The sequence below is a fragment of the Gallus gallus genome, chromosome 18, assembly GCF_016699485.2.
Source record: "Gallus gallus isolate bGalGal1 chromosome 18, bGalGal1.mat.broiler.GRCg7b, whole genome shotgun sequence".
Lineage (NCBI taxonomy): Eukaryota > Metazoa > Chordata > Aves > Galliformes > Phasianidae > Gallus > Gallus gallus.
In genome coordinates, this window is record NC_052549.1 from 10,620,749 (window position 1) to 10,646,419 (window position 25,671).

At 42.4% G+C, this 25,671-nt stretch overlaps 1 protein-coding gene across 8 annotated transcripts in view; it reads left to right on the plus strand.

Moving 5' to 3' along the window:
- The window catches only part of SPAG9 (sperm associated antigen 9), a 58,347-nt gene that overhangs the window by 2,784 nt on the left and 29,892 nt on the right, over nt 1–25,671 (plus strand). For 4 of the 8 annotated variants that reach the window (XM_040649877.2, XM_003642356.6, XM_004946306.5 and 1 more), the window contains exons 2-5: nt 2,820–2,940; nt 12,092–12,162; nt 19,947–20,041; nt 24,588–24,741. In XM_040649877.2, the coding sequence (XP_040505811.1) occupies nt 2,820–2,940; nt 12,092–12,162; nt 19,947–20,041; nt 24,588–24,741 (441 nt within the window). Of the gene's footprint in view, nt 1–2,819; nt 2,941–12,091; nt 12,163–19,946; nt 20,042–20,558; nt 20,858–24,587; nt 24,742–25,671 lie in introns of those variants that run through there. The other 4 variants (XM_046902210.1, XM_015295545.4, XM_004946308.5 and 1 more) reach the window with 1 other exon arrangement.

Here is a 25,671-nt window from a genome sequence, read left to right on the forward strand (position 1 = left end):
TTGGCTGGAAGCATCGTCGCAATGGAAGTTACTCAAGTCTGTGTCACAGGGTGATGAAGGCAGCCAAGTGGGAGGCACCCTCAAATCAGATACGCTGAGTGCTGCACCTGGATCACGTGACAGGAAAGCATGCCAGCGTGTAAGGGAGGAGGTGGTAGAGACAAATGCAGGAAGAAATGCCTAATTTTGCTGATGCTATATTACCGAGTCACCAAATGATTGTTTGCGTGGGTGGTTGTTCAAATTGTATATGGTACGCTGTTCTGTGATTCACGTTCATGTTTATTGCAATAATTATTGCAGTAAGCTTAATATAGTGATAAATCTATATGAAGACTTAAATCTTATTGCTTTGGATCAGAGGTCTTTAAGAGCAGGTCAGACAAATGTCTGAAGTGACACAGTTGACGCTGCCTGGAGAAAATGGGGAGGAGTAGAAGGGGGTTACTAAACATAGCTTATGAAGGTATCTGAGGTTTGCATTTCAGCAGAAGGCGAAAGCAGAAGGAGATGTGCATTAGATCCTGTGCTTATATCTCATTATATGTCAAAATTAGGATGCAGACAGGCATTAATCATTGCAGACCAAGAGCCTTGAACAAGGTGGTCTTCTAAGGGCAGGTTGAGCCCTTTGGTCTTCTGTCATTGGAATGAGTGTTTAAAGATGCGCTTGTTCTCTGCAGGAAAAAAAGAAGCCAGAAAACTCACTTCTCTTGGGAGTTGTAAGCTATGACTTTGTGGGCTAGAGAGGAAGTTGCTTGGAATGGGGAATGCCAGGTTTTGCCTACTTCAGTATTTTGTGTAACCAATAGCTTGAGTTGAAATGAGAGAATGTCCAGTAATGGTACAGTGAGTAACCAGTGTGTTCCTGCATGTGCTGCTGCATCTTCTTTAAGCACCGCTCACTTTGGGCGCTGCTCCAAGTGTATTGCCCATGTCCTTGGCTGCACTGGTTGCCCACCTGCCTGGTCTTCCCCTGGCAGTCACTCAGGCTGTGTCAGGGCAGGGCGCTCTGTCTGCTGTTGCTGTTGCCGTGCCAGTGTGCCATGGGCAGCTGAGGCAGCACAGACACTCAGCCTGAAGGGCTCAGGCCGTTGGTTGGTCTGCAGTAGTGCACAGCAGAGCAAGGGGGGGGGAGAATTGACCCAGCTCTAGTCAGAAAATTCTTTGAGGAGTTGACTTAGATTCTAGCTTTAATAAAATGAAGGCAAAAACAGTGGAATAATTGCCCAAATCATTTAACTTTAAAACAAGTCCACTTTTCATGCATGCAATTGAAGAAGACGAGCAAAATGACGAGTTTCGTTAGTAATGGTGATACTGAAGGCTTTGAATGGCTGGTTAGTCAAAAGTATAATTGCCTTCCCCAAGTTATGGGACACATCTGACTTATCATCAGAGAACCAGCTAGACAGAGCTGTTACAGTTTCATGTTACAGTTCTTCTTTCATGTTTCCCATGTTTAATTTAGCAGTCCGTGTTGGCATTCAGCCCTGTGCCAAATTTGTGTCAAACTTTGAAGCCCCTTTATAAAAGGGAGTCTGCTAAGAACGAATAAGCTGGGCATGACTTGAATTTTCAATGTGGAAGGGGCAAAACCATTGTGTCATCTACAAAGGAGAGATTGAACAGGTTGTGAGTTGGAGATCTTTGGCCATACGCTGTCAAACTAATGATCCTAAACATCTTGGGAGATGTGACGTGCAAAGACTTCTTCACATCTGTCTTTTTGGAGCAGGGAAGAACTCATGTCTAAGTTGCAGAACCCAGAGCAGCCATAGCTGGGCTGGTGTCAGCTGCTGCTCAGTTGGTTTGTGGCTTTTGCTTCAGGCTCAGTCATATGAATGCCATTCGTGGTCCTGTGATAGTTGTGCAGAGCTTGCCTGAAAGGAACTCTTGTTCCACTACATAGATGTTGATGCATTTCTACATTTGAGGTATTTTTAATAGCAGCTCCTTCCTTCTGATGACCCCACAAAGCTGAGCTCTTTCACAAAGTAAAAAGCTGTGATCCCTGTGTTGGTTAAAGCTATGGAAATACTTACCTTCAAATCCCATGTAATGTACCGTTTGAAAAGCTGGTTTGTAAGGGGTTCATATAATTCTGTTTGCACACATTGCTTTTCCTTGTTGGGACCATGAAAAAGGTACCCGGTTAAACCAATTACTTCTGCCACAATAAGTTATTATCAGTTCCTGTAACTGATGGAATTGTAGCTGTAGTGAACTCTGGGACTTTGTGAGCAAGCTTTGGTAAACCAAAGTAGCAGAGAATGTGATGGGCACAGCTGGAGAGTATCCATAAGTAGCTGTGTAAGCCCCTGACTGCTGCAATGGGTGTTCTTGTGGTTTCCTGGTGAAGGTGTGCTTGGCTGATGCTCATTGAAATCAAAGGATGCCGAGAGCTGTGTTTGTGTGCAGGGTTGGCAGGCAGTGTGTGGTGGGATGCAATGAAACTATTCACATTCCTGTTGGTCCCAGGTAGGCATCTCTGAGATAGCTGATCTTTGGTAGTGGGGATGCAAAGTGAGCTGGGCGGGATGCTTGACCAGTGGATGCCACAGTGGAGTATAATTGGTGTCCTTCATGGTTAAGTGTGGGCTGTAGATCTGCTGTTTTGGGAACTTGCTTGTTGCCCTTCTTTGCAGTAAAGAGCTCTGTATGTTCTCCTGCGTGCTGCTTGAAGTGCAAGTCGTTCTACTTAAAAACAAATCTAGGAATGACTGAATCTGTTGCTTCTGTATGATCTAATAACTTTGTTTAGGCTTCTATTTCTTTTTATTTAACTAGATCTAATTTCAGTGTATTCTTCTGTCTAGAAATTCATTGAGTTTGAGGATTCTCAAGAACAAGAGAAAAAGGACTTGCAGACCAGAGTGGAAGCATTAGAATCACAAACTCGACAGCTTGAACTAAAAGCAAAGAACTATGCTGATCAAAGTGAGTAAAACTACACTGCACTTCATTTAATGTGATATTATTGTATTTAAAAGTTATTCTGTACATGGGTAATCCATATGCTGAATATCTGTGCTGGTTTCTGTGTTTTCACGGATAACTCCTGTGCAATACAGACTATGTTATTTATCACCTGATTCTTCTGATATCTGTTCTTTTGCTTTCCATTTAAATCATGCTGTGTTCCTGCCTAACAACTTTTTCAGGAGATGTTTAGAGTGTATTTTACGACAAATAACTAGGGAAGGAATTTTCTTTCTCACAAGTAAACTTGTGTTTTATTAAACCATTGTCTGTCCTAAAAATAACTGCAGTCTTTAGCTTTAGGAGTGTTGCTGGGCTGGTTAATGCTTCTCGTTCCAATTGGCATTTGTATGAATTTGAATTATTTTTGAGGCATGTCGCTTTTACGGAAAAAGAGTTGAGTACTTTGGGATGCTCTTTGAATGCTTTGAGATGTTCTGTGAAATGACCAAAACTTGAGGAAACCTTGGAAAAAATGTAACAAGGATTTGTTTGCCCGAAGTAGTGAGTTAGGAAGTGAATGTGGTGTAGTTTAAGCTTCCTCTGGGCTGCAGGCTGAACCAGTGGTTGATTGAAACTTGATCCTGAGTTTGTCTACTTCTAGTTGTATGAACAGTAGAGAAGTAATACATCAAAATGCCACAAAAAATCCCCTCATTTCACTTCCCCCACCCCTAGAAAGACCTATGCTGCTGTTCATTATTTTTTTTGCTGTGAGTCTGTTAAGTGTTCAATTAAGGCCATGATTTTTGTTTTCATTTAACTTCTTTTAGCGGAATATAGAGATAACATTCATATTAATTGGCAGTGATCAATTTGTCCAGCTGATGACAGGTGCTTCAAAGCTAACTTCTATTGACTTAAGACTAGAATTTCTGTTAATATCCAGCTTTTATTGCTGGGCTGTGTACAAATGCAGTGAAGCCTGTATCAAACCTGGACAGGTTGGGATAAGATCAGTTTCTAGAAATGAGCTGCCAGCCATCAAAATACACCTTCCTTCAGTGCTTTTTCCTCTTTTGTTTCTTCTTGGTCACCTTTTGTACCCGTAGTGCAAGAAGATAGAGCTTTCTTTTTTCAGCTTAATTATTGTCTTCTGTGAAGTCTAGTTTTCAGAGTTGTTAGTGGGTCTGCAGCCAGGTAGAAGTACTGGTGCAGTAGTGTTGTTATGGAGGTAGATGGCACGCACAGCTTAATCTTTCTGGAGTTTGAACTGTCAGAACAATAGAAACTTTTTGTCTTCCTGTGCTGTAACTTTTTTTGAGCAGCCTCCACCATCTGTTGGTGACTTCAAATGATGTTGGCAAAACTTAACAGTAGGTACTTCTACAGGTGTGTGCAGCTTCACGGTCTCAGGTTCAGTACAGACAGAATGACAGGGAACTGTTTTGGCCTCTGCTGATGGAAACTGGGATTATTAATTTCCAGTAGCTTATAGATCAGGTCAGGATAAAAACTGGTTAATATAAAGTATACTGTAGTATCAGAAATATGAGGGTTCTTGTGAATGGCTGAAAGCATTATGCATTGCATATGGTTGAAAGCAACAGCCGAAAACAAATATTGGAAGCAGAGTAGGGTGGTCTATTTTGGTGACAAAGGACAGTATGTCCAGAATGCCTGTGCTCTGAGTCTGCAGCCCAGACAACTTGTTAGTGGGGACCCTGTGCTCTGACAACAGAATTGTGGCATTGAGATTGCATAAAATAACATCTACTTTTGTCACTACAATAAAAGTACAGATTGCACGGGAAGAAGCATTTGTACTGCTGGTAATGTGTGGCAGCATGCTCACAGTTTTGTTACAGGAACTGCAGTTGGAGTATACTGATGTGCATAATACCATTGTGAACTGCTGTGAATCTATTGACATGAAGCACTATTTGCTTTGAACATGAAGTGTGCAAGTATGTACAATTTTAGGCTTTTAATTACATTGTGTATGTATTGCTAATAAAACTATTCATGTGACAAATTCATTTGTTCCGATGGAACCACTGAATTTTGGCTAGAACTATATTTTTTGTGAGAAATAGCATTGTTGAAGCAGTTATCACATTGGCACTTAGCTCTGGAGTTGGGTTCAGTTCCAGCAGTTCAGAAATCTTTGTAATGGAGAAAAGCCTTTTGTCTTGGTGGCAGAAAGGTAGCTTTCAAGAAACGATAGAGCTGTATGGAACATTGGGTTTTGCTTATGATTTGGGTTGGTAACTTGTCTAAGACAGCATGAAAGCCTTACAGATCCTTGAAATGTTGCCGATGCTGTGAGATCAAAGAGGCACGAGCACAGCTGTGAACACCTAATGAATGTTATGCAACTGAACTGTTTCTGGTGATTTATGTTTCTAGGGTATGAAAACCATACTGCTGTGTATATTCCTGAAGTAGCCTAACTTTACTGTATTCTCTTTTCTCCTATTTTATAGGCAGGGCAATTTGCATGTCCTAGGATACCAAAGATGCTAATGTTATTTTATTTCAGTGGATGTGATTTGAGTCTTCCAGCTATATTTCTCTTCAACTTGCTGTACCACTATCTGTGTGTTCGAATGGGTCTGTGGTATTGCTGACCACTACCATGTCAACTGAGTGGTGGTGGAGTTATTACTGATAATGGAATCGGGAATGCCTGGCACAGAGATCAGTAAGCAAATACAAAAAGGCCAAGCTGGGTTTTATCAGAATACGGAGTCTGAGATAACAACATCAGTTTATTGGATACCACTTAATGCATTACCTGTAATTAGTGTCAGTGGAATGCAGTAGATAGTAGATGAAAATGGGATGTGCAAATGCAGTTATGAATTTACTGTCTGGTCTCAGAATTAAAGCATTCTTAGCCTTACAGACAGCACCATGAGACACTGCTGTGTGGTTTTGCCAAAGCATAGGCCTAGGAGTGAAGTTTAAACACTTCTGTGAGTATTATATCATGGAGATGGTCTGAATAGCTGTCTGCTGTGTGGAATCATTCGATGCTGATTGCATTGAGGCTTTCTTGTTCTTCCTCCCGGTTCAGGACACAGGGAACTAAAAAAGAAAATCTTTCTTTGCACTTAAGTATCATGTGGGATTATTTTGTTCATGGCTGTATCCAACCCGCTGGGCTGGAATAAACCTGCCATTTGAAACTGAGGAAGTGGAAAAAGCAGCTTATTTTGTGTCAGCCAGTTGCTGTGGTTCAATTTTTCCTCCGTGTGTTACAAATGTATTTGTTTGCTGTCAGCCACAGCCTAAATCCCTGAACTGTCACACTGCTGCTCTGGAGGAGGAATAGGAGAGGGGAAGAGGTGAGAGGCCGGGCCAGCAGTGCCCTGGGAGTGCTGGGAGCTGCAGGAGGTAATGAAAGCCTGAGTGGCAGGGGCAGGTGCCCATTGAGTTAGTGCCCGTGCATGGTATAAAGCACTTGGTGCTTGTGTTAGGTGGCTGTGGTGTCAGTTTGCGGGGAGGGCAGGGGAAGGTGAGAGGAATTGTTCTGGGATGTGCTGGTAAGCTACTCCTGCTGAAAGGAGCACAGAGGTGTAAGGGTTTGTGGCTGCAGGTTGGTTACAGAAGTGTGCTGCTGTTGAGTGGCTCTGTGGCCTGGCAGCCCATCGTCTCAATTTGCACCGCTGGTTTTCTCTGTAAGTTTCCATTGTGCCTCTGCCCTTGGGTTGGTGTTACTTGAGCAGGGAAGGTCGGTGCCAGCCCTCTTAGGGCCCTGTGGGAGCTGTAGAGCAAGTTAAATAGCATGAAGGACTTACAGATGTCTAGAGACAGTGTCAGTGAATGCAGTTTTCAGCAGCTTTTGCTGTCAGGCTTTAGGAAAAATTTACTGTTAGTGCAAATGTCTTTGTTTGCTTTGTAACTTGATCAGACTTCTGTGAATTCTTCTGACAGCAGAGGGCACCTCTGAGTTCTACAGGGAGTGCAGCGCGAGGGCGTGCTGTTGTTTCTTTCTTTAAATCAAAGGTTTAACACTTAAATTCTTCCCCTTCTCTTCCCTCACACATTAGGTGAGTGTCTGAGGCTGACACCAGTCTCCGGTAATCCTAAACATCTTTTACAAGAGCTATAGATACCTGCAGAATGGACTCATATTAAGTTTCACTGTAATGGTGCTGCTAGCTCTGCTCATAACTACTGCTAAAATGTTTCAGATTTCAACCTTGAGCCTGGCAAGTCAGGCACAGATATTAAAACCTTGCAGAAATAAGCTGCAGCTTGCTTGTCTGCTGGGATCGCTTTTTAGGAATGTCACATCTTTTTCATGTTAAAGATGACTGCAGTGCATCTTGTGATACAGGAGTGGAACAGCTTTGGAATGTGCTTTCTGGAAGAATCCTTTTCAGGCTAATTTACTTACATGGATTGTTGGGTTAGTTACAAGAGAAACTAAAACAACTCTGTGACTGGATGGCTGGAAAGCTTCCCATTGGAGGCAGTGGGCTCTGAGGATGAAAGCACTGGTTTCTGGTCTGGGCCTGCCCAGTGCTGAAGTACAACCAAGATAGCATACTGCATTTGACAGGACAGCTGGAGTACAGATATGTTTCCATACCTTCCAGGTTTATCAAGTATAAGATTAATTATGAAGTTCAAGTTAGCTTTTACTGGGGGGAAAGCTGCACATTAAAACAAAAACAAACCAAAAAATCCAGCAAACGCAAAATGTCTGACCTTAGAGCTGCAAACATTGTGACCCAGCTGTTGGGCTGGTTCCATTTCCCACATCGGGTGACACAAGATAGCAATTGATATTGCTTGCTGCAGGTCTTATTTGGGATATGAGACCAACATTTTGGCAGCTGATGTAAACACACAGATTGGTTTTCCTCAGAACTGTTGCTTTTACTGCTTCAGGAGAAAATGCAGGGCAGTTACTGCTGGGAGTCTCCTGCTGATGGTTGGTATTCTATTTTCATATGAATGAGTGTAGAATTTTCATCCATACCCCCAGTAGTGCATTTAGCCTCTGTCAGTTCTGTGAAAAAGGTGAAGACCAGCAATAGTTGCATTGCAGCTGTACTTATGGCTCCTTTTTACTTAGTCATTTTCCAGTGTTTAATCTTTGAGGGCATCTATTGGCTGCCTTAGGTTAAGACGTTACCAGGGGTTTGTGTTGTGGGAATCAACAGTCCACTAGATGGAGCAGAGTGTACAGTTAGCTCAGGAACCCACGCAGACTTGTGCCGTGACACTGGAGGCTAAAATAAAATGGAGTAGAAAAGTAGAGCAGCAATTGACCTGCTTCAAACTAATCTGCTAATGTGCCTGAGCAAAAGTGGTGAGAGTAGGCTGAAACCAGCCAACATTAGCAAGTGCATACATGTGTTTTTAAATTAAGGGAGTAGTGTGCTAGTGGTTTGGATGGCAAAGTTTACTATAATCATTCTGTTGTAATTTCAGGTCTTATCACTTTCAGGTTAAATACTTGTTTGATAGCTTCAGTCCCTGTTTCAGTTAATGGTTGTTGTGTCTGTTCCTTAGCAGCTTACTAGATCATAAAGTCCTACTGGCTCTTAGGATTGGCTATGCTTGATTTGTATGTTTGCAGTGGGACCTGCTTTTAAGAGCAGAGTTGGATGAGTGTTGTCCAAGGAGAGCCTTTGGGTAGTCATACTGCCAGGAAGGGCTCATTAGTGAGCTGGGCCTTTGTCCTGCCTTGTGTAGCAGGAGCTTTGTTCCATCCTGAAGCATCCCATGGGCTCGATTTAGTGTTCTAGCAGGCCTGTTTTTCTTTCTCCCCCTCAGGCTTATCAGCAATTTGAGGCAGAGGACAACATACAGATGGAGGTTGTGCCAAACTTGGTAAAGCCAGCAGACTTGGGAGGTAAGCTCTGATTCCTGGAGAGGCAGGGTGGGCAGCTTGTCACACAGGTCTTTGTAGTGCTGTCCAGATGTAGGCACTCCAGGGGCTTCTATAGTTTACTGGAATATATAGGCTCCTCTTTTAGGCTTGCTTGGTTTCATTTGAGAGGATTTGTGTTAGGATTGGTGCTTCAAGTCATTAAATGTGTTAGGGTATTGGTAGGGCTGGAGAAGTTTGCAGATGGGCTTGGAGCATGAGTTTGTAGTAGTGTTCCCATGGGATGCTTTCATACTGGTGGTTGGACACTAGAGGGGACCTCCAGTCATCCACTCTTTTATGCAGTAGCAGAGTGAAACAGAGCTGACAGCAATTCCGTTTAAATGTGTTTCTGTGTGCTGGTGGGAGGCTTTTTGTCTCCTGTTTTGCTGCAATTAACTTCCAGTTCCTACTGACGGGAATGCATGTTTAGTAGTGACTTAATGAGTTTGTTAGGTTTTGGGGCCAGAACCTCATGGTTGTCTTCAAAAGCCTTCTGTGCTGTTATTCGGGTGCTCTGTGTATGCAGTGATCTGGAGGGAATCGCTAAGCTGGGAGTGAGTTCTGGTGGATTCCTGTGGTCAGGGCCCTCTTGATGGGGAGGCATGGTCTGGCCAGGACAGATTCCCTGTTGGCGTTGGAAAGGCTTCTTTTCAGGTCTGTTAATGTGGTATCAGAGGCTATGTAAGCTTAGTTTACATATGTTTTTGAGTGAACCTCCCAGCTGCAGAGCTGTAACATGGGCATTGCAAACTGGGAATGACCTCAAGAGGAACGCTCTGAACGTGAGCTGCATCCCTCCAGGGGCCTTCATGGCTTGGAACTTCTGTGCGTAATAATGACAGTTAAGATAAGAATTATTGAAGATGTCTTCCTTGACTGTGCAGCAGCTGTGTCTGTGTGTTGCTGCCTTCTGTGACTTGATTTCAGGAAATATTTAAAATTGGATGATAAAAGGAGAGATCAGCATGCTTTGTTATGGAACCACAGCCACTGTGCAAGTGTTTGGTACACAGATAGCAGCAGGCAGTGCTTTGTGGATTTCACAAAGGAAAGGAAGCAGGAAAGGAGGGGTGTTTGTAATGTGTAGTGTGGTACTTTGATTAATCATTGTTAAATACATTGTGTAAAATAGTTCTCCCAGAACCCACCCGATAAAAAGGAATCTCCCGGAGTTGGTGCTGGTCGTGCTGTCCAGACGCCGGTTTGTGGTGCTGGGTCAGGGTGCATCACCAGTGTCCTTTGGCTCCTGGTTCAGCTGTGTTGAGCTGAGACCCAGTGTGGGTTTGGAGTGGAGCAGGCAGTGGGTGCTGCAGGGCTGCTGTGCTGCTCCATATCTCCTGGGCACCATTTCTGGGGAAGGGAGCAGGCTGCACAAAAGACAAAGCCAATCAGTGACGTGTTTTGCATTTCCAGGCTGCTTACCTGTCTTAAAGCAGGTCTTGCACAGCTGAATGTTTGCTGGATCCGTGGTCTGTGAGGGAGAGAGGCGGTGGGAACTTGGGTGCAAAGCCAGGAGAAGGTGGATAGAGAAATGAGGGCTGCTGGGCTCTGCCTTGCAGCTGCAAGTGAGTTATTGCGTAGAATAAACCAGGCTGTCTGATGGGCATCTCTCATAAAATGGTATTTTTCTGACTTCTGTGCCCATCAGTCTTAAATACTGAATAAAATTTGTTTTGTCATGTCCTGCTTTGTAATTACAGCTTCTGACACTTCTTTCTGTGGGCACTTGCTGTAGATTTCCATATAACGTGCTCCTGTATGAGGAAATTAAGAAATCTGTTGCCTAAAAATAATAAACTAAGTTCTTCCCTTTGTTAGATGTGATATTTGTGTCCTCTGTTGCCTCCCAAAAATGCAGATTTGCATATGTATTGTGCAGCAAAACTATATAGGTATGTAGGCTGATATAAAAGGCTGATGTACAAACTGTTGTTTCTGATGCTGTTTAACCCAAAGAGCTTTTATTCATCCTGATAATGGTGCAGAAATGAAAGCATTCAATCTTCCATTAGTATAAATGAAAATTGATTTGATAGTTTTGGAGAGATATTTATAGGTGGAGTGCAAAAGGTTGTGTCAAGGAATTTAATGTTCTTATAAGAGCAAGATTAGATTAGGAGCTCAGTGTGTTTATTATACCGGCTGAAGTGAATAGACAATTGTGTACTTCTGTTCCAGTATTTAACTCTGGCAAAGATTTTTTTTTGATTGGAACCTACATGCAGTGAAGTACTGAGCCAAAACACAGATAGTGGGAGCAGAAAGTAATGAGAATTGATTTTCAGAATACCCAGTCAGCAACAGCAGAATGTGCAAATAGCAAAGAAAGTGCTGGCATTTGTCTTCAGATAATGTGCTTGGCAGTGAGACTCTGGAGGTGAGTAATTATAAATTCTAAGTTTCCCAGGGTTTTTAAACAAATGGAATATGGAGAGCTTCCTTATGGAAGTGGAATAAGGGAACCTCAGTTACAGAACTTGAAACACCTGCTTATATCACATAAGTATCATGCCATGACATACCCAAAGAGAATGCTGGAATTCACATCAAGTTCTAGCAGCAAAAAAAGTGCTTTGTCTTAACGGGGGAAAAATTCTGGTATTTCCAGTTCATCTCCTTTAATGCTGATGTGTTTCCTGAAATGTCACTTAAATCTGCTAGATGTATTTTTAATTTCTTGCAATGCTTACAGAAGTGTTCAAATACTTTCTTTCAGTGAATTGATTACCATAAATACTTGGGGAGATGGGAGTGAATGCCAGCAGAAAAGCCTTAATTTCTGTACCACAACACGTGACTTGGAGCTATTTAAAAATGCCTTGTTTATATTTACTGTAGTTAGATAAATTTACTGTAGAGGATAGGATGTGTTTTAGGAAACGGTTGTGGTGCCTTAACCAGAGCTCACAGCTCTCATCCTACATTGAGTGCAGCGAAGCGATGCAGCTTCTGCCGTCCTCTAGGTTTTCCTTGTTCATGTGTGGGAAAAGATCTGGATTGATGCAGGCAGAGAGCTGTTCTTGAATGTGAAAATGTTTTTGTTGGGCTGGAGATCAGCTGGGGAAAATAATTTCAAGGACTGCCATTTGTAAGATTGGGCTGCTATTTTCAGGAAGTGAGAAGAGGTCATTAATATTAAAACCTCCATACTCTGCTCCTTCCTATTCATTACTAAGAATATTGCTGTCTCTGGTCTAGTTGACTAATCCTGAACAAATCAAAGCTTTTTTTCAGATTCATGAATCTGGTTTTAATTCCTCTTTCAATTTTTTCTTCTAGTTAGCAGACTTGAGGAGAGGGAGGCAGAACTCAAGAAAGAATACAATGCTCTTCATTCAAGACATACAGAGGTAGGTCATTATAGCAAGATGGATTCATAAGGCCTTTATGGACTCTCCCACAGATAAATGTTCTTGTTCTGAACAACTGGGAAAATTGTTGGGTGTTTTTGTTGACTTGTTAATGCTTGGATCTTTGTATTGTTGATGTTTGTTATAAACTGGTATCCTATCCTATCCAGGATGTACTGGATGTGTGTGTTTTTCTGTGATAGATAGGAAATCACTAAGTTTTGTTAATAATTCTCATTAGTTTGAGTAGTTCAACACTGAGCACAGTTCCTATTCTCCCCCTACTCTGATTGCTTTCTTTTTTCCCTGAAAGCTCACATAGCTGGGCAGAGATCCCTGCTGACAGAGGGGAGAGCAGTATTGACTATTTCTGGTTCAAAAGATGGAGAAAGAAGCGAGTGTGAATGTTGGTTACCTTTAATACATGGCAATTTTAAGATGAACATGCTGTAATAGTGACAACAGCTGGAAGTGGTTTGGAACTGCAACTGGTTAAGAGTTCTGAGTTTTGCACAGAACTTCTGCTCTTTGTATTTTCATAATTTGTTTGTTGAAATCTTATTGTAACTAAGATCATGTTTGGTACGGAATAGTTACTTCAGAATGCAGCATCTGTTGAAAACTAGAAATTTAACTAAAACAAGAAGTGACAAAGCTTCATGCTGCTCGCCTACCTGAGTTTTGCCTCCTTTTGAACTGGAAGCACTTCAGAGTACCATGCCTGCAAAGGCCTGGCATGGTGTGGTTAGAACCCATGAGTGCTATCACCGTGGAAATGGCACTGGTTTTTATTGAATCTTCTTTTGCAGTGTCAAGTTAACTAAATGTATTGGGCACCATTAATTCAATGAAATGCTAATGAGCCATTGCAAATATCTTTTTACATAGGTTTTGCTCCAAAATGGACAGCAGCCTCTACTGGTTTGATTCCAATTTATTAAATGCTTTTACTTCTTTCATCTGCTTTCTTTGGTGTAGGGAAAGGCTTCCTTGGGCTTTATTATCACCGAGGTGACTATATCCTTCCTTAATAAGGAAATAAGCTGTAGTATAACACGGTATATTCACACCTTTCTGCTCCTAAAAACAAGTCTCATGTTTCTATACTTATTACTTCCAGCATGTTTGTTTTTTTCTTTTGTTGCTTAGTCTCAGCATTTTCATATTTTAATATTTCATCTCTTTGTTTAGCCAAGTTGACAGCCCAGAATACTTAAGGAAATCAGGATGGTGCAGAAAGCAATCATGTAGCCTGTGAAAACAAGCACCTTTGCCTTAGGATATTTCTGCTTTTGTCTATGTAAGCTTTGGTCTCTGTCTCTGGGTGAAAAGTGTGTGTTCGTATTAAAGAGGTATACACAGTACTCAGGCCATCAGCTGGGGGGCTGCAGAAATACAACAGTACATCAAAGGTGAGGCATTCAGAGTGTCTGAGGAGGTGGTTTTATGGGCTTAGAAAGCTTAACTCCAGAGTCGGGACTAAGGACAAAGAATAGCTGCCAGCAGAGTGATTGTTTGTGAAAAGAGCCTTTTAGAAGCTGTGTGACAGCCCTCAGGGAGTGAACTTGGATATTCCTTAGCTTTGCTTTCAAAGATATTTTTGATTGCAATTAGATCATTGCCAGTTTTGCAAGCTCTGAACTTCTTGACGTACCTTGCTGTGGTCATGGACTGTCTCAGAAGATTAGCATTTTAGCTCTGGTTTCTGGCATGTATTCATGACTTATGGAGTGTCTGTAATAATCCCATTCTTTCCCCTTCCCTTCTGAAATTTCCTGCTTCCCTTTCACCCAACATACTCAAATGTTTTAGGTCTGTGTAGGAAATTAATGTTTTTTTTAAATGCCAGATATTTTGGCCAGTACTCTGCCTCCTTTAAGCCTGAAGTTATCAAGTGTATTGGTTTAAATGCTTCTGTTACACTAAGTGTTTCAGAAACCTCTTTTTATGTTGACCTTTTCCTAGGAAGGAATATTTCTTTCCTTCTGAATTAGTGTCACCGTTGTCTTTGCAAGTGATTGATCTCTGGTGCTTATTGAAATAATGATTCTTTTTCTTTCAATTAACCAAATAATGAACAGAGCATTCATTGGTCTTTTTTTAGCTGTAAGATGTTGGCAGTGATTGCTCTGACAGATGTCACACTGAAAATGCAATGTGACTGTATTTTCTGCAGTTTTAATTTCTAGCAGTAATTCTTAATTCCCCCTGCTTTTGCTGTTTGCTTCCCTTCATCTCCCCTCCCAGAAATACAATTTAGTATTTCAGGCTTGGATGGCTTATTCTCTCTCTAGCCTTCCCTGAGGCTCTGTGACATTGTCTGTTTTCAGCTGTGGCTGGGCTGCTCCTGCAAGTTCCACGTTATTCAGAATAGAGCAAGACCTCCTTGAGCTGGCCAGGCCATGGGAGGTTACACCTGCAGTGTGATATGGAGACCTGAATCTCTGGGACACTGTGTGTGGAGTGCTCCATCCAGCTCGGCCTGCTGGGCATGGTGCTCTGCATCACAGCTCCGGGCTGCCAGCCTGCTCTGCAAGGAACTGCCTGCGGCTGCAGGGACAGCAGCACTGCCCCGACTTGCTGAAGTTCAGGGGACAGGATTTAGCCTTGATCCTTTTGCCTAATTAGCCGCTGTCTTTCTTGCTCTTTTATGTACAGTGAGAGATGAGCTAATGAGTGCGAGTGCAACATATTCCATAAGCTTCCTCCCCTGCTAAGACAGTCTGTGCTTGAGCTAACTGGCTTGATTGTAAATGGATTAGTATGTGGTTACCTGAGCAGTTGAGTGGCAGAGCGGGAGGCAGATTGCATAGCCAGACACTTGCAGGTGGTTGGGAGGATGGCATCTTCAGACAGAATGGATGTATAAACGCAGCTTGAACATGTTCTCACATCCCTACTGTGACAAGTGATGTGCTAGGTCTTGCACTGATCTTGCTCTGCTCGGGTACCCGGAACAGATGAGCAGTAAAGCAGTGTGCTGAGCTGCATTTTAACTTCTGGAATTATAACTTTGCAAACTATTGTTTCCCTCTTCCTGTAGCTATAAAGGAGCAGATGCAGGAAATGGTCATGCAGCTACACTGGCACTAATTGAGAAGGTTAAAGGGTTGCAGTGGTCTAATCCAGAAATCTTTGAATCCTTGTTGTTTAGACTTTAAAAAAGAATTGTCACTTAATTGTAGCTTATCTCGAATACTGTTCTATTTCATATAAAATTGGTTCCTTATATTACCTGTTTAAAGCAGACCTGTTTCCTGCACACACCTACTTTGTTTACCTTCATTGCAAAGAGCTGCAGTGCTGATGGTGACTTGCAGCAAGCCCTCTGTAAGATGACAGTATTTTTTTCTGTGTAGTTGATAGGGAACATTTCATTTTATTTATTTTATTCTAAAGGCTTGGCTAAAAACTTTACTACTCAGTTGGAAAACTGAGGCCAAACAGTGCTTCAACATTTACTTGACAGTTGAGTAACACCTGTAGCACTTCTCTGCCCAGATGCCTATAGTAAAGCCCTTTCCTGTTCAAGCAAGCACATACAAAACAACAAGAACAACCTTTGGGATACACAAGGCTAACTGAGATGGTTCGATACCTCTTTTCCTGACACACAGAGTATGGGCTTAGTTTAATGAAGCATAATTGGGCCATGCAAGTTGCTGGCTGTTTTGCACTGATACAATGTGACAGAGCAGTGAGCCTGTCTCTGGCACTGGACGTGCACTTTGTCAGCCTCATTTGGATAAGCACATGTCCTGAACCAATCTCACTGCTGGGAGGCTGGAAGAGAAGGCTTAAGTGAGGATCTCAATTTACAGTTGTGGCTAAGCAGGGGTACCAGTCTTAACATCTTTGAGGTTAGACTTTCTGCTCCAACAAATAGTTTTTCTACAGCTTTATGCTAAGCATTAATGGCTTGATGTAAAGATGCTCAATTCAGGCTTTACACGTTTTGTGCCTACCAGTGACATCATCTTTTATGTGGGTTAAGATGCATCAGGTTCATCAGTGGCAATGGTGCTTGGGCAATGAGCTCATCACAAGCACAGGTGGAAGGGAGTTACATGGAAACATATTTAGGACTTCTGTACTGAATCGCAGAGATTCTAAAAATATTAATTACCTTATTAGATCTAGATTATTTGGGACGCACGAAGATCTATATATATGGTGACACGTTCCCAAAGGCAGGGGCTGCTTGTGTGGAACGTGGCTGGCTCTGCCAGGTGAGCAGTGACACTGCTGTGCAAAGCCTGAGCTGAGAGCAAAACAACTGCTCAGCTGTCCTTGGGGAGATGGGGCACTGACACAGAAAGGAGTGAAGTGAAAGAGAAGGCAAGGAGTAAGGGGGATGTCTACAAGCTGGTTAAAGAGAAATGTCCTGGTTACCATCCTGGGGTTGTCTTCATACATGCTTGTGTGTCTGTTTTGAGTGACCATGTTTGTAAGGGTGGCAATAGGAACTAGTGCCAGGGTGCTCATTGCCCTTCGCTGAGCACTTGCTGAAGTTCATGATGTAGGAAACAGTGCCTTACAGTTCTGGATTTCGTTACATGCTGTAGGAGGAGACAAAACCAACTGTTTTTTGAGGTGGAAAGATAACACATGGCTATTGCTTTATGCTCCAGGGAAATGTCTTTGCTACTTATGCTGTAATATGTTGAAAGCTCCTTATAGTCAGTTTGCACGTGTTGTGCCCTGGAATGAGCTGATGTGAATTCTGAAATGCTGTTAGCTGTGGAAGGTAAATTTTCCAAGTTCTGAGTTATCTTTAATCCTTTCAGCTGATGGTAACTGAGCAATGTATGTAATCACAAAAATGATGAAGAGTGGTCAGTGTTTATTGTGTCATCTCTGGAGTAATCAGTCATATTCAAAATGCTTCTGGCCTTTTGTAGGCAGCAAAATGAATGGTCAGTAGCAAAAGGTTAAGAATGATTAAATGTTTTGACTCCAACTTCTGTGAAGGCAGACAGTAGTTGGGCTCCTGTGTTTATTATCTGCTCTTTTCTGTGACGTGTGAGAGCAGTATGTGCTCCAGTTAGTCAGTTGTCAGTAGTAATCAATCTTTGGATGTAATTTTAAAACATAGCAAAATCCTTGATCAGATTTTGAGCTCAGAATTCAAGCACATTAATTTGTTAGGCTGTTCTGGATGAGTGCACTTCAAGGATGTACTGAGACTGAGTAATGTACATTGGGAAGGGCTGCTGGATGTCATCTGGTTTGGACCCCAATAGTTTTGGAGGGAGTCTTCAAAATTCTGTTGTAAAGGAGCATTTGGGGTGCTGACTTCCCAGTTAACTGCAACATTGAATTTGTTATGTCAAGTTTGACTGAACTGATTTCCACTAGTTAAGAGCTTGTGTCTGTGTCTGCTGCTGCTCCCTGTGGGCAGGGAAGGAGGATGAGGAGCTTCACTCCTTGGGGACCACGTCCTGCTGTTGTCAGCCTCTGTGCTTGTGAGCCTGGATGGAGGCAGTGTGTGGGCTTCACACGGTGGAGCTGCTGTCCTGGTTTCTGGGATGCTGCAGGCGGTGTAGTCTGGGTCTGCAGAGGAACTGCTGTGCTATATGTGCATGAGACGCATACCTCTGCCTTTCTCATCTTACTTTTGTGTTCTTCCAGCTTACAGGCTTTGTGCTGAAGTATGCGATCTGTGAATTTGCTGCTTTTGCCATCAGCACTGTTTTCATCTGCAGAGTAGTGCTCAGCTATTAAGTCCTTTAGGTTGACGTGCCCTCTAGCCTCTGTATGTGGGTAATAAATGTGATGAGACGTTTCAGTAAACAAAAGAACAGAGTGAGGGAATGGTAGAAAGTAGATTGTATACTTTGCTGTATATTTTGATGACCCAACTGTTCTTTTGCATGCTAACTGTTCCCTGGAAAGTTGCTGGTTACTTTATGTACAGGTTGACCTTCAGTCAGTAATTCCCTCTGTGATGAGGGGACACACGGATGGGGTACAGAAGGGTATTTAAATTTGAAGGTTATCCCAGAGGGAAAAAATAACCCATTGTATTCCTAAAATCGTTTTGATTATAAATTTGTTGCCGTGTAGTGCTATGCATGGGAAGCAATAGAACAGCTGGTTCTGTCTGCATGATGGGAACAGCTAAAACAATAAGCATGGGTAGCTGAAGGTGGGGCTTTCATTTCCTTTGAATGCTTCTGCATGTGAACGAGCTTTTAAAATAATTCAGAGAACTAATGAAATGCCCATAGTAAACCACTGCGTTTGTATCATTTTGTTGGGGGATAAACTTCGTAAGCTTTTGACAGCAGTTAAAGTATATTATATAATGTTTCTCTAAAAATAGCAGGATAATTTTTTTTTGTATTCTGAATTATTAGTTCAGTTGTATGCAGAGCACAAGAGATCTGTTTGTACCTTAGCATGTAATTTGTTGACTTGTAGGCTATCCGTCAGTTGGGATATTTTAAACTAGTTAGCAATACAAGAAAACCTTAAATGAAGAGTATATATTCGCATGTAGTCCGTGCTGGCAGCTGGTGTTTGGGGGGAACCTGACATCCAGGTTAACAGCACTGAGCTCCAATCTTACTGGCCTTGGGCAGCTTGACTTGAAAGTACCATGTTGTTGATGTTTCCAGGTCTTGCTGAATCCAGTCCCAATGTTTGTAAATAGCCCTCAGAAGCAAAGGTTATGTAATGTTGGTTGTGCAGATCTGTTTAATAATGCTGGTCTAAATGTATGTGTCCACTCAAGCTGGGCTCGATGATCCTTGCAGATTCCATCTAACTCGGGATATTCTGTAAAGCTCGCTTCTTAATTTCATTCAACAGATATCTTTTTCTAAATAAAACCTGTGACTTGAATAGGTTTCAGGGAGAATTATCTGCTGAACTCTTGTGTGGGACATCTGTATTTTTCAGTTCTCAGTACCCTCTTCATTGTGCACGTTAGTGTAGAAATGCTGGAAAGGCACGAGGTCACAGGGGCTCTCTTCATACCTCCCCAGCTTTCACTGTGGGGATGGCAGTACCTGTGACCGCTTTCCACGCGCATCCCAGACCTGCTGAGCTCTGAGCAGCACCGTCCTTAGGCAGATTGGAATCAGGGGTCGTTAAATAAGTCATGGCTGCCGGAGTCAGCGTTGGCCTGTGGCCATCTCCTAATGGGAAGGGAGCAAGCAAGCAGAACTCCTCCTGTGCTAAAACCCAAAGGCACTCAGCCCTGATGAGAAGTCAGTTGGAAACCAAAGCTTTGAGTTCTCTAAATGAAGTTAAATTGATACTAATTTTGAAAGAAAGAAAGGAGATGTTGAATTCGTTTATGCCCACAGAAAATGTCTGATTTTGTGTAATACTTGGAGTGTATGCTGTCCCATCTTCGTGCCTCTTTTTGCAGGTAGGCAGTAATGAACTGTACTGAATGTCATGTAATAAACTTGAATATCTGCTGACGTGATTGGAGTTCTTGGCCTCTGACATGCATTTGAATGTGGCACTTGGGTTCAGAACTGTTGTTTGTAATACCCCGTGTGCTTTGGATGCTATTCCAGTGTTCCTTGTGCATGAAAGCACAAGTTCTCTAATTTTTTAATTACGGGATTCTCTTCTGGTTTGTGGCTTTAAACACTGTAATGTTGCTTCTTCCTTTGTTCGCCTATTAAATGTTTCTGAATGCTCTTTCTACTTTTAGCAGTACAGGGAAAGGTTAGGTTTTATTGGCCAATAACTTTGCAACTGTAATAGAAATAACTAGCATTAAGCTGTTGTTTTTTTTTTTGCTGTTTCTCTGTCATTTTAAACAGATGATTCACAATTATATGGAGCACTTGGAAAGAACCAAACTTCATCAGCTAACAGGGGGTGATCAGTTAGAATCCACAACGCACAGTAGAATTAGGTAAGCTATTTATTATGCTCTCACCCTGAAATGAAAGAAAAATCCATTCGTTTGTGTTTGCAAGACTTTGTCCTTTAATCCTACAACAACGATTTGGCTGAATCAGAAAGATTTGTTGTATGATTGGAATGCAGCAAGAGAATAGTGTAGAAATCAGTAGAGAAAAGCTTTTGCTGTTGTGCTGCTGAACGTTGAGAGATATCCTCTGTACGCTGTCCTTAATTCCAGCTTTTTTGGGTGTTTGCATAAAGGTAGGTATCAAAAAATACCCCCGAATAATTGCCGTCTCGCTGCTGCTTTGTGTACAGGTTGGTGGAGGTGGGTATCTTGATACTCACTTGTTCTGGGGGCTTGATGTGAATATATTATGCAGATTTGGAGCTTTCCAGCCTATGAGCTGCGCGCGGAAGGAGGGGAGAACAGCTCCTGGGCTGGCTGTGTCTGCGTCCGCATCAGTGCTGCGAGGAGCTCCGGTGCGAGGGGGGAGGAGAGGTGATGTCATTGCTGTGGAGCTGCTGCAGAAGAGTGGAAAGCTGCTGCTGATGGCATTGTTTTTGTGGCAGCGGCTGAATGACAGACTTTGCCGACAAAGATACACCCTTGGCCCCCGCATAGCCTCCTTGGTCCCGGCGTTCCACCATGCCAGCGCAGCGCCATGAATCCTGGATGCATGCTGCTATTTGTGTTTGGCTTCGTTGGCGGGGCGGTGGTCATTAACTCGGCTATCTTGGTGTCTCTCTCTGTTCTGCTGCTTGTGCACTTTTCTATTTCTACTGGCGTGCCAGCTCTGACGCAGAACCTCCCAAGGATACTCAGGTACTCTGACCCACTGAACCTCAGCTGAACGAGCTCTCGCTTTTTCTCTGCTTTCTTTCCTTTTCCAACAGGGAGAGCAAGGATCGATGAAAGATGTCGGCTGTGCATACATTTCCAATTCTTTTATAAATTTAACATTTCTGGACAGGGATATGGCAGTACGGTTCTTACCACTGGAATTTATTCACCTTTTGTTTAAGCAAGCACAAGATCTGCATGTATTTTCCTTTTTAAAGGAAGCTATTGCACTTATCTGTAGTGATCTGCAAAAAAGCTGAAGTGAATGTCAGGGATAAAGCCTGTGTTTGTTGTTGTCAGGTACTTAAGGGCTGGTTGTTTGTAGCCATAAATGTATGCAGACCGAGGCCTTATGCTAACACATTCCATTCCTTTTAAATCTATTAAGTTATATAAGATCACCTAATTGATAGACTGTACAAATACCTGATAATTAATTGCTGTTTTTTAAAATAACCATGGTTATTGGTTGGTGGGGAAAAAGAAGTCTTTCCTGACTGAGGCATTAGAGCTCTGCAAGCCTATTCACTATTGTTCAGCCAAATGTTGTCTCCTCGTTTTTCTGTACTTGGATGGCACTCTGCCAGCCCTGCCCTCCCTCACGCTACGTTCTGTGTCCTGGTTGTCCGGAGCAGAAGCAGGCATAGGTTAGAATATGGTTACCAGAGGAAACATCTATGCTTTTTACCATTACTGAAGGGGGACAACTGGAAAATTCGAAGCGTAGCTTTCCGACCTGGAAATTGGAATACTTCGAAATTTAATAACAAACTTTACTGAAAGAGAGAAAAATGGTGAAAGTGTCCTCTAAAAGAGCCCTGTGACTCTCTGTGGTACACTGTGCGTGTGATGGTTGTATGGGAGAGCGCTTCTCAACCCAGCTCTGAGCACAGCAACATTTCTCCAAAGGTTTAAAATCTATCAGTAGGTGAAGGACTGTAATGCAGTATAACTAACGAATACATGCACCCTAAATACAGGGAAATAAAGGATTTGTAACTCTCTTGAGTGGTTTAGTTGTTAAGGCTGTTTGTTTAAAAGGGGCAGAAAACAAACCCAGACCACAACAAAAGCAGCAGAGCAAAATGCTGAACTTGAATTCAGAGAACTTTTTCAGACTTCCTGTATTTACGCAGTCAGATGATTTAAGAGACTTATTCTTCATGATGAGCTTTTGCTTCCCTGCTGAATGTGTGTTGGATCCGAATGGTTTTTGGAAGCTGTGCTGTTCCTGGCTCACCTTTTCGCGGTAATTCCTAACTCTTAGGAATTAGAGGAGTTTAAGCTCAGTTCCTTGGCCCATTATTCATATGAAAATGGTAAAGATGTGTTGGATGAGGGAATCTAATTGTAAACCAGTTGTATTGTTTTTGCCATCAGTGGGTTATTGCAGCACAGCATCTGGCTGTTTATTCTGAAGGTTCCTGGAAATGCCTCAATACGTTGTTTCCAAGTATTGGTTTAGGGTTTTAAGACATAAGCCTGCCTTCTGCTCACTGTCGTATTGTCAGGTATTTCTTGGACATGGAGGCAGTAGAGGAGGCTCTTTGCTCTCTAGGCAGCAGCCATTAAATAAGTTGAGGTTGCTTCAGTCTAATTAGATCGCTTAATGCAGGCATCCTCCTAATAAGCCCTAATTTCTGACAGAATCCCCTGTTCAGGCTTCATTCACCTTGCAGTTTTGCAGTGCACCTGAACTGCTTTTTTAAATGCATGAAAAAGGGGTGGTAACACTTATAGAGAACTATTCCCCACAGAAGCACTTTTCAGTTGGGAGCTGTTTCTCTGCTCCCCATTTTAAGTTCCCTCTCCTGATGCGTACGAAGGAGCTGAGCTTTGTGGTCATCCTGCAGGCAGCTCTGTTTGCTCTGAGCCGCTGCAGGAGGCGTTTTGGGGCTGTGGGGCCCTGCACAATGCGCCTTTATGGCCGCCTTTCTTTGAGGCTGAAGGGATCCCTTTTTTTTTTTTACTGCTCAACTTCTCAACCAATGGCACGTTTTCAGCCTTTCTTTTATCGTAATTTAAGCTTCTGTGGTGTCTTTTGTTCACAGTGGAGTTGTGGGAAATGTAAAGAAAAGCAGCGACAGCTGGAATCCAATCCTTTAGTTCTTTGGCTATTATTTTCCTGAATGCTTTTCAGCAGTTACTGCTCCAACAGCTATCAACTGTCTGTGCTTTTTATTTTGTAACCCTGACTGATGCAGCAAAGCAAGTAATGCAGAAATATTTTGCTCTAAGTTAATGCTGAATTTCCAACTGAAATTGGAACAATATTTATGTAAGACCAAGGTGTATGCATGTAAGAGTTCCCAGACATCTGTAAGAGAGCATCTTCTGGGAAGGTTCTTGTGAGATAAAATCACTTACTGTTCAAATACTTAGTTTTCCCTATGCTTTTCAACATTGCCTTTTGTTTTTTTTGCTTAACATAACTTGTATGCAGTCACTCATTCTGCATAGAACTCTGTCAAGGTTGTGTTTATTTTGTGAAAAGCCTTGCAAAAATTGCTATGTGGCTGAGATTTGACTATCCTTATAATGCTGAAACACATGGGATATTTCAAATGCTCGTATTTTGTTTGGATTGTATCTGCAGGGACACTTGCAATGCTTTCTCTTGGGAAAAGTAATCTGCCATTGCTTGTGTGTGTTATCTTCTGCCTTCAGTGTACTTAAAGCTTTATTTGAGTTTCGCTAGTTGATTATGGCTCTTCTTTTGTGTATTTCCTTGTTCTATCTGAACAAATACTCTGTTTTATCTCAGTGCTTTGCCCAGCTGATATTATTCCTTTTCTGGGCTGGCCATAGCATCCTATGAATTGCCTTCTACACAATGTTTTTCTCTTGTGCTACTAAGAAGGCCTTTTTGTTCACTGATAACATTACTGATAGCAAGATTGGATTTGGGAATGTTTTGGGGGAGATGCAACATGCGAATCTTCGGGACTTTGAAGTGTTTATTGAGGAGAAGTGACAAAAGGTGGAAAAGAGCTGGGATGGAGTTCTTTGCTGTCCTTACTGATGAAGTAAAGCTGGAGCTGTAATTGGTGATGTGAAGCTCCCAGAAGCAGAGTCGTGTGGTAGCACTGGCTGCTTGTCTCTGGCTTTTCCCAAGCTTTTGTGTGGCTGTAGGGTGAAGCAGAGTTGGACTGATGTTTGTTAAAACTGTGGCACTTCTGCCTGGGCTGGCTTTGATGCTGGTAATTCCCTGACCTGTTTGTTTTTCTTCAAGTTACACAAATGCATATGAGTCAAGTGAGCCTAAAATTGGACTTCAGGATAATAGGTTGACTTTCCCAAATGCTTCAGGTAATGATTTAGTTGAAGTAATGTGGTGGTGTGTATCTTGTACAGAAAACAAGTACCATGTGGTGTTTTAAGTGGTTGATGAAGACTAATCTTCCAAAGTTGACATTTTCATCTGTTTGTTCTGTTTCTGTAGAACTTCAGTTTGCCACAAATTAGATTTGGTGCCATCAGTAGTACTGCATAAAGCCATGGAATAGCCTATTTACAATCAAATAATGCAAAAGGAAAAATTAGTGTGTACTGTAATACAAACTGTGTATGCTCTGTTCTGTATTAAATAGAGAAAAGCATATGCGTGTCTGATCCTGTAATTTTAGAACTTCCCCACTGATTTTGGAGGCATACAGCAAAAGCTGTGTGACATCTGAAATGGCTGATGGTGAAATCTGTCTCTTTGCTACAGAAAGGAGCGGCCGATATCGCTGGGCATCTTCCCATTACCTCCTGGAGATGCACTGCTCACACCTGAAGCTCAGAGAGAAGCAGGGGAAACACCTGGGTCAGAGCACTGGAAATTCCATGAGCTAAGCCAGCCACGGTCCCACACAAGTCTGAAGGTAAGTGGTCAGTGTCTTGTGCTTCAGGAGGAACCCCATGAGCAGGGTATGGTTCATTGCTAGGAGAAGGGGGGGAAAGGAGTTGAAAGGGAGGAGGTAGAACTGTGACTCGTGTTTGTGTAAACCGAATAAGGTGTGGTATATCAAATGAGTTTTGAGGGAAGAAACAGTTGGGGTTGCATTTTCCAAACAAGTGGTAATACAGTTCTTGTATTCACAAGTGTTTTTTTCCTGACTAAGGACTGTTTCCAAAGGTCACTTGCTTGTTCTCTACTGACCAGATATGTAAATAGAGTAAACAGATCTGCTGATTTAATATCCTTTTGGAGGGAAAGCTTGGATTACTATGTATTATAAAGCAGCCTCTGCCTACTTGAACGTATAGTAGGGGTATAGCACAGAGGTAGGTGACCAAACTTTCCTAAATTAGCCTGTGATATGATTTCCCTTACATATAGCTTGGCTGTAATTCCTCCAATTGTTCTGCATTCCAGCAGTGGGAGGGTGGCACAGAGCAAGCTGCAGGAAGGGAAAAATGGGGGAGTGGTGCTGGAGTGCAGCAAGTCTGGAAGTCTGGACCAGCCTGAGGAACTCCAGGACATGTAACCTCAGTCTCCTTATGTTAGTGAAAGGGTTTGAGGAGAAAGGATGCACTGTTATTTCTGCTATGTGCAGATTAAGTGATCTGGTCTCCTCCAAACTGAAATTACCAGTGTGAGAATACTAAGCTGATAAGAAATAAAAAGCTCTACAGAAGTATCTGGAACTCAGAGGTTTTTTTTCTCCCTAGAGGTCATATGGAGGTAATGGGAAGTGTAAGTAATGATTGATTATAAACAAATATCAATGGCAGCAGGAGTTTGAGTCTAAAAACTTGTCACTTATCAAACTCTTGGCTAGGGCCATGTTGGATCTTAAAATCTTCCTATT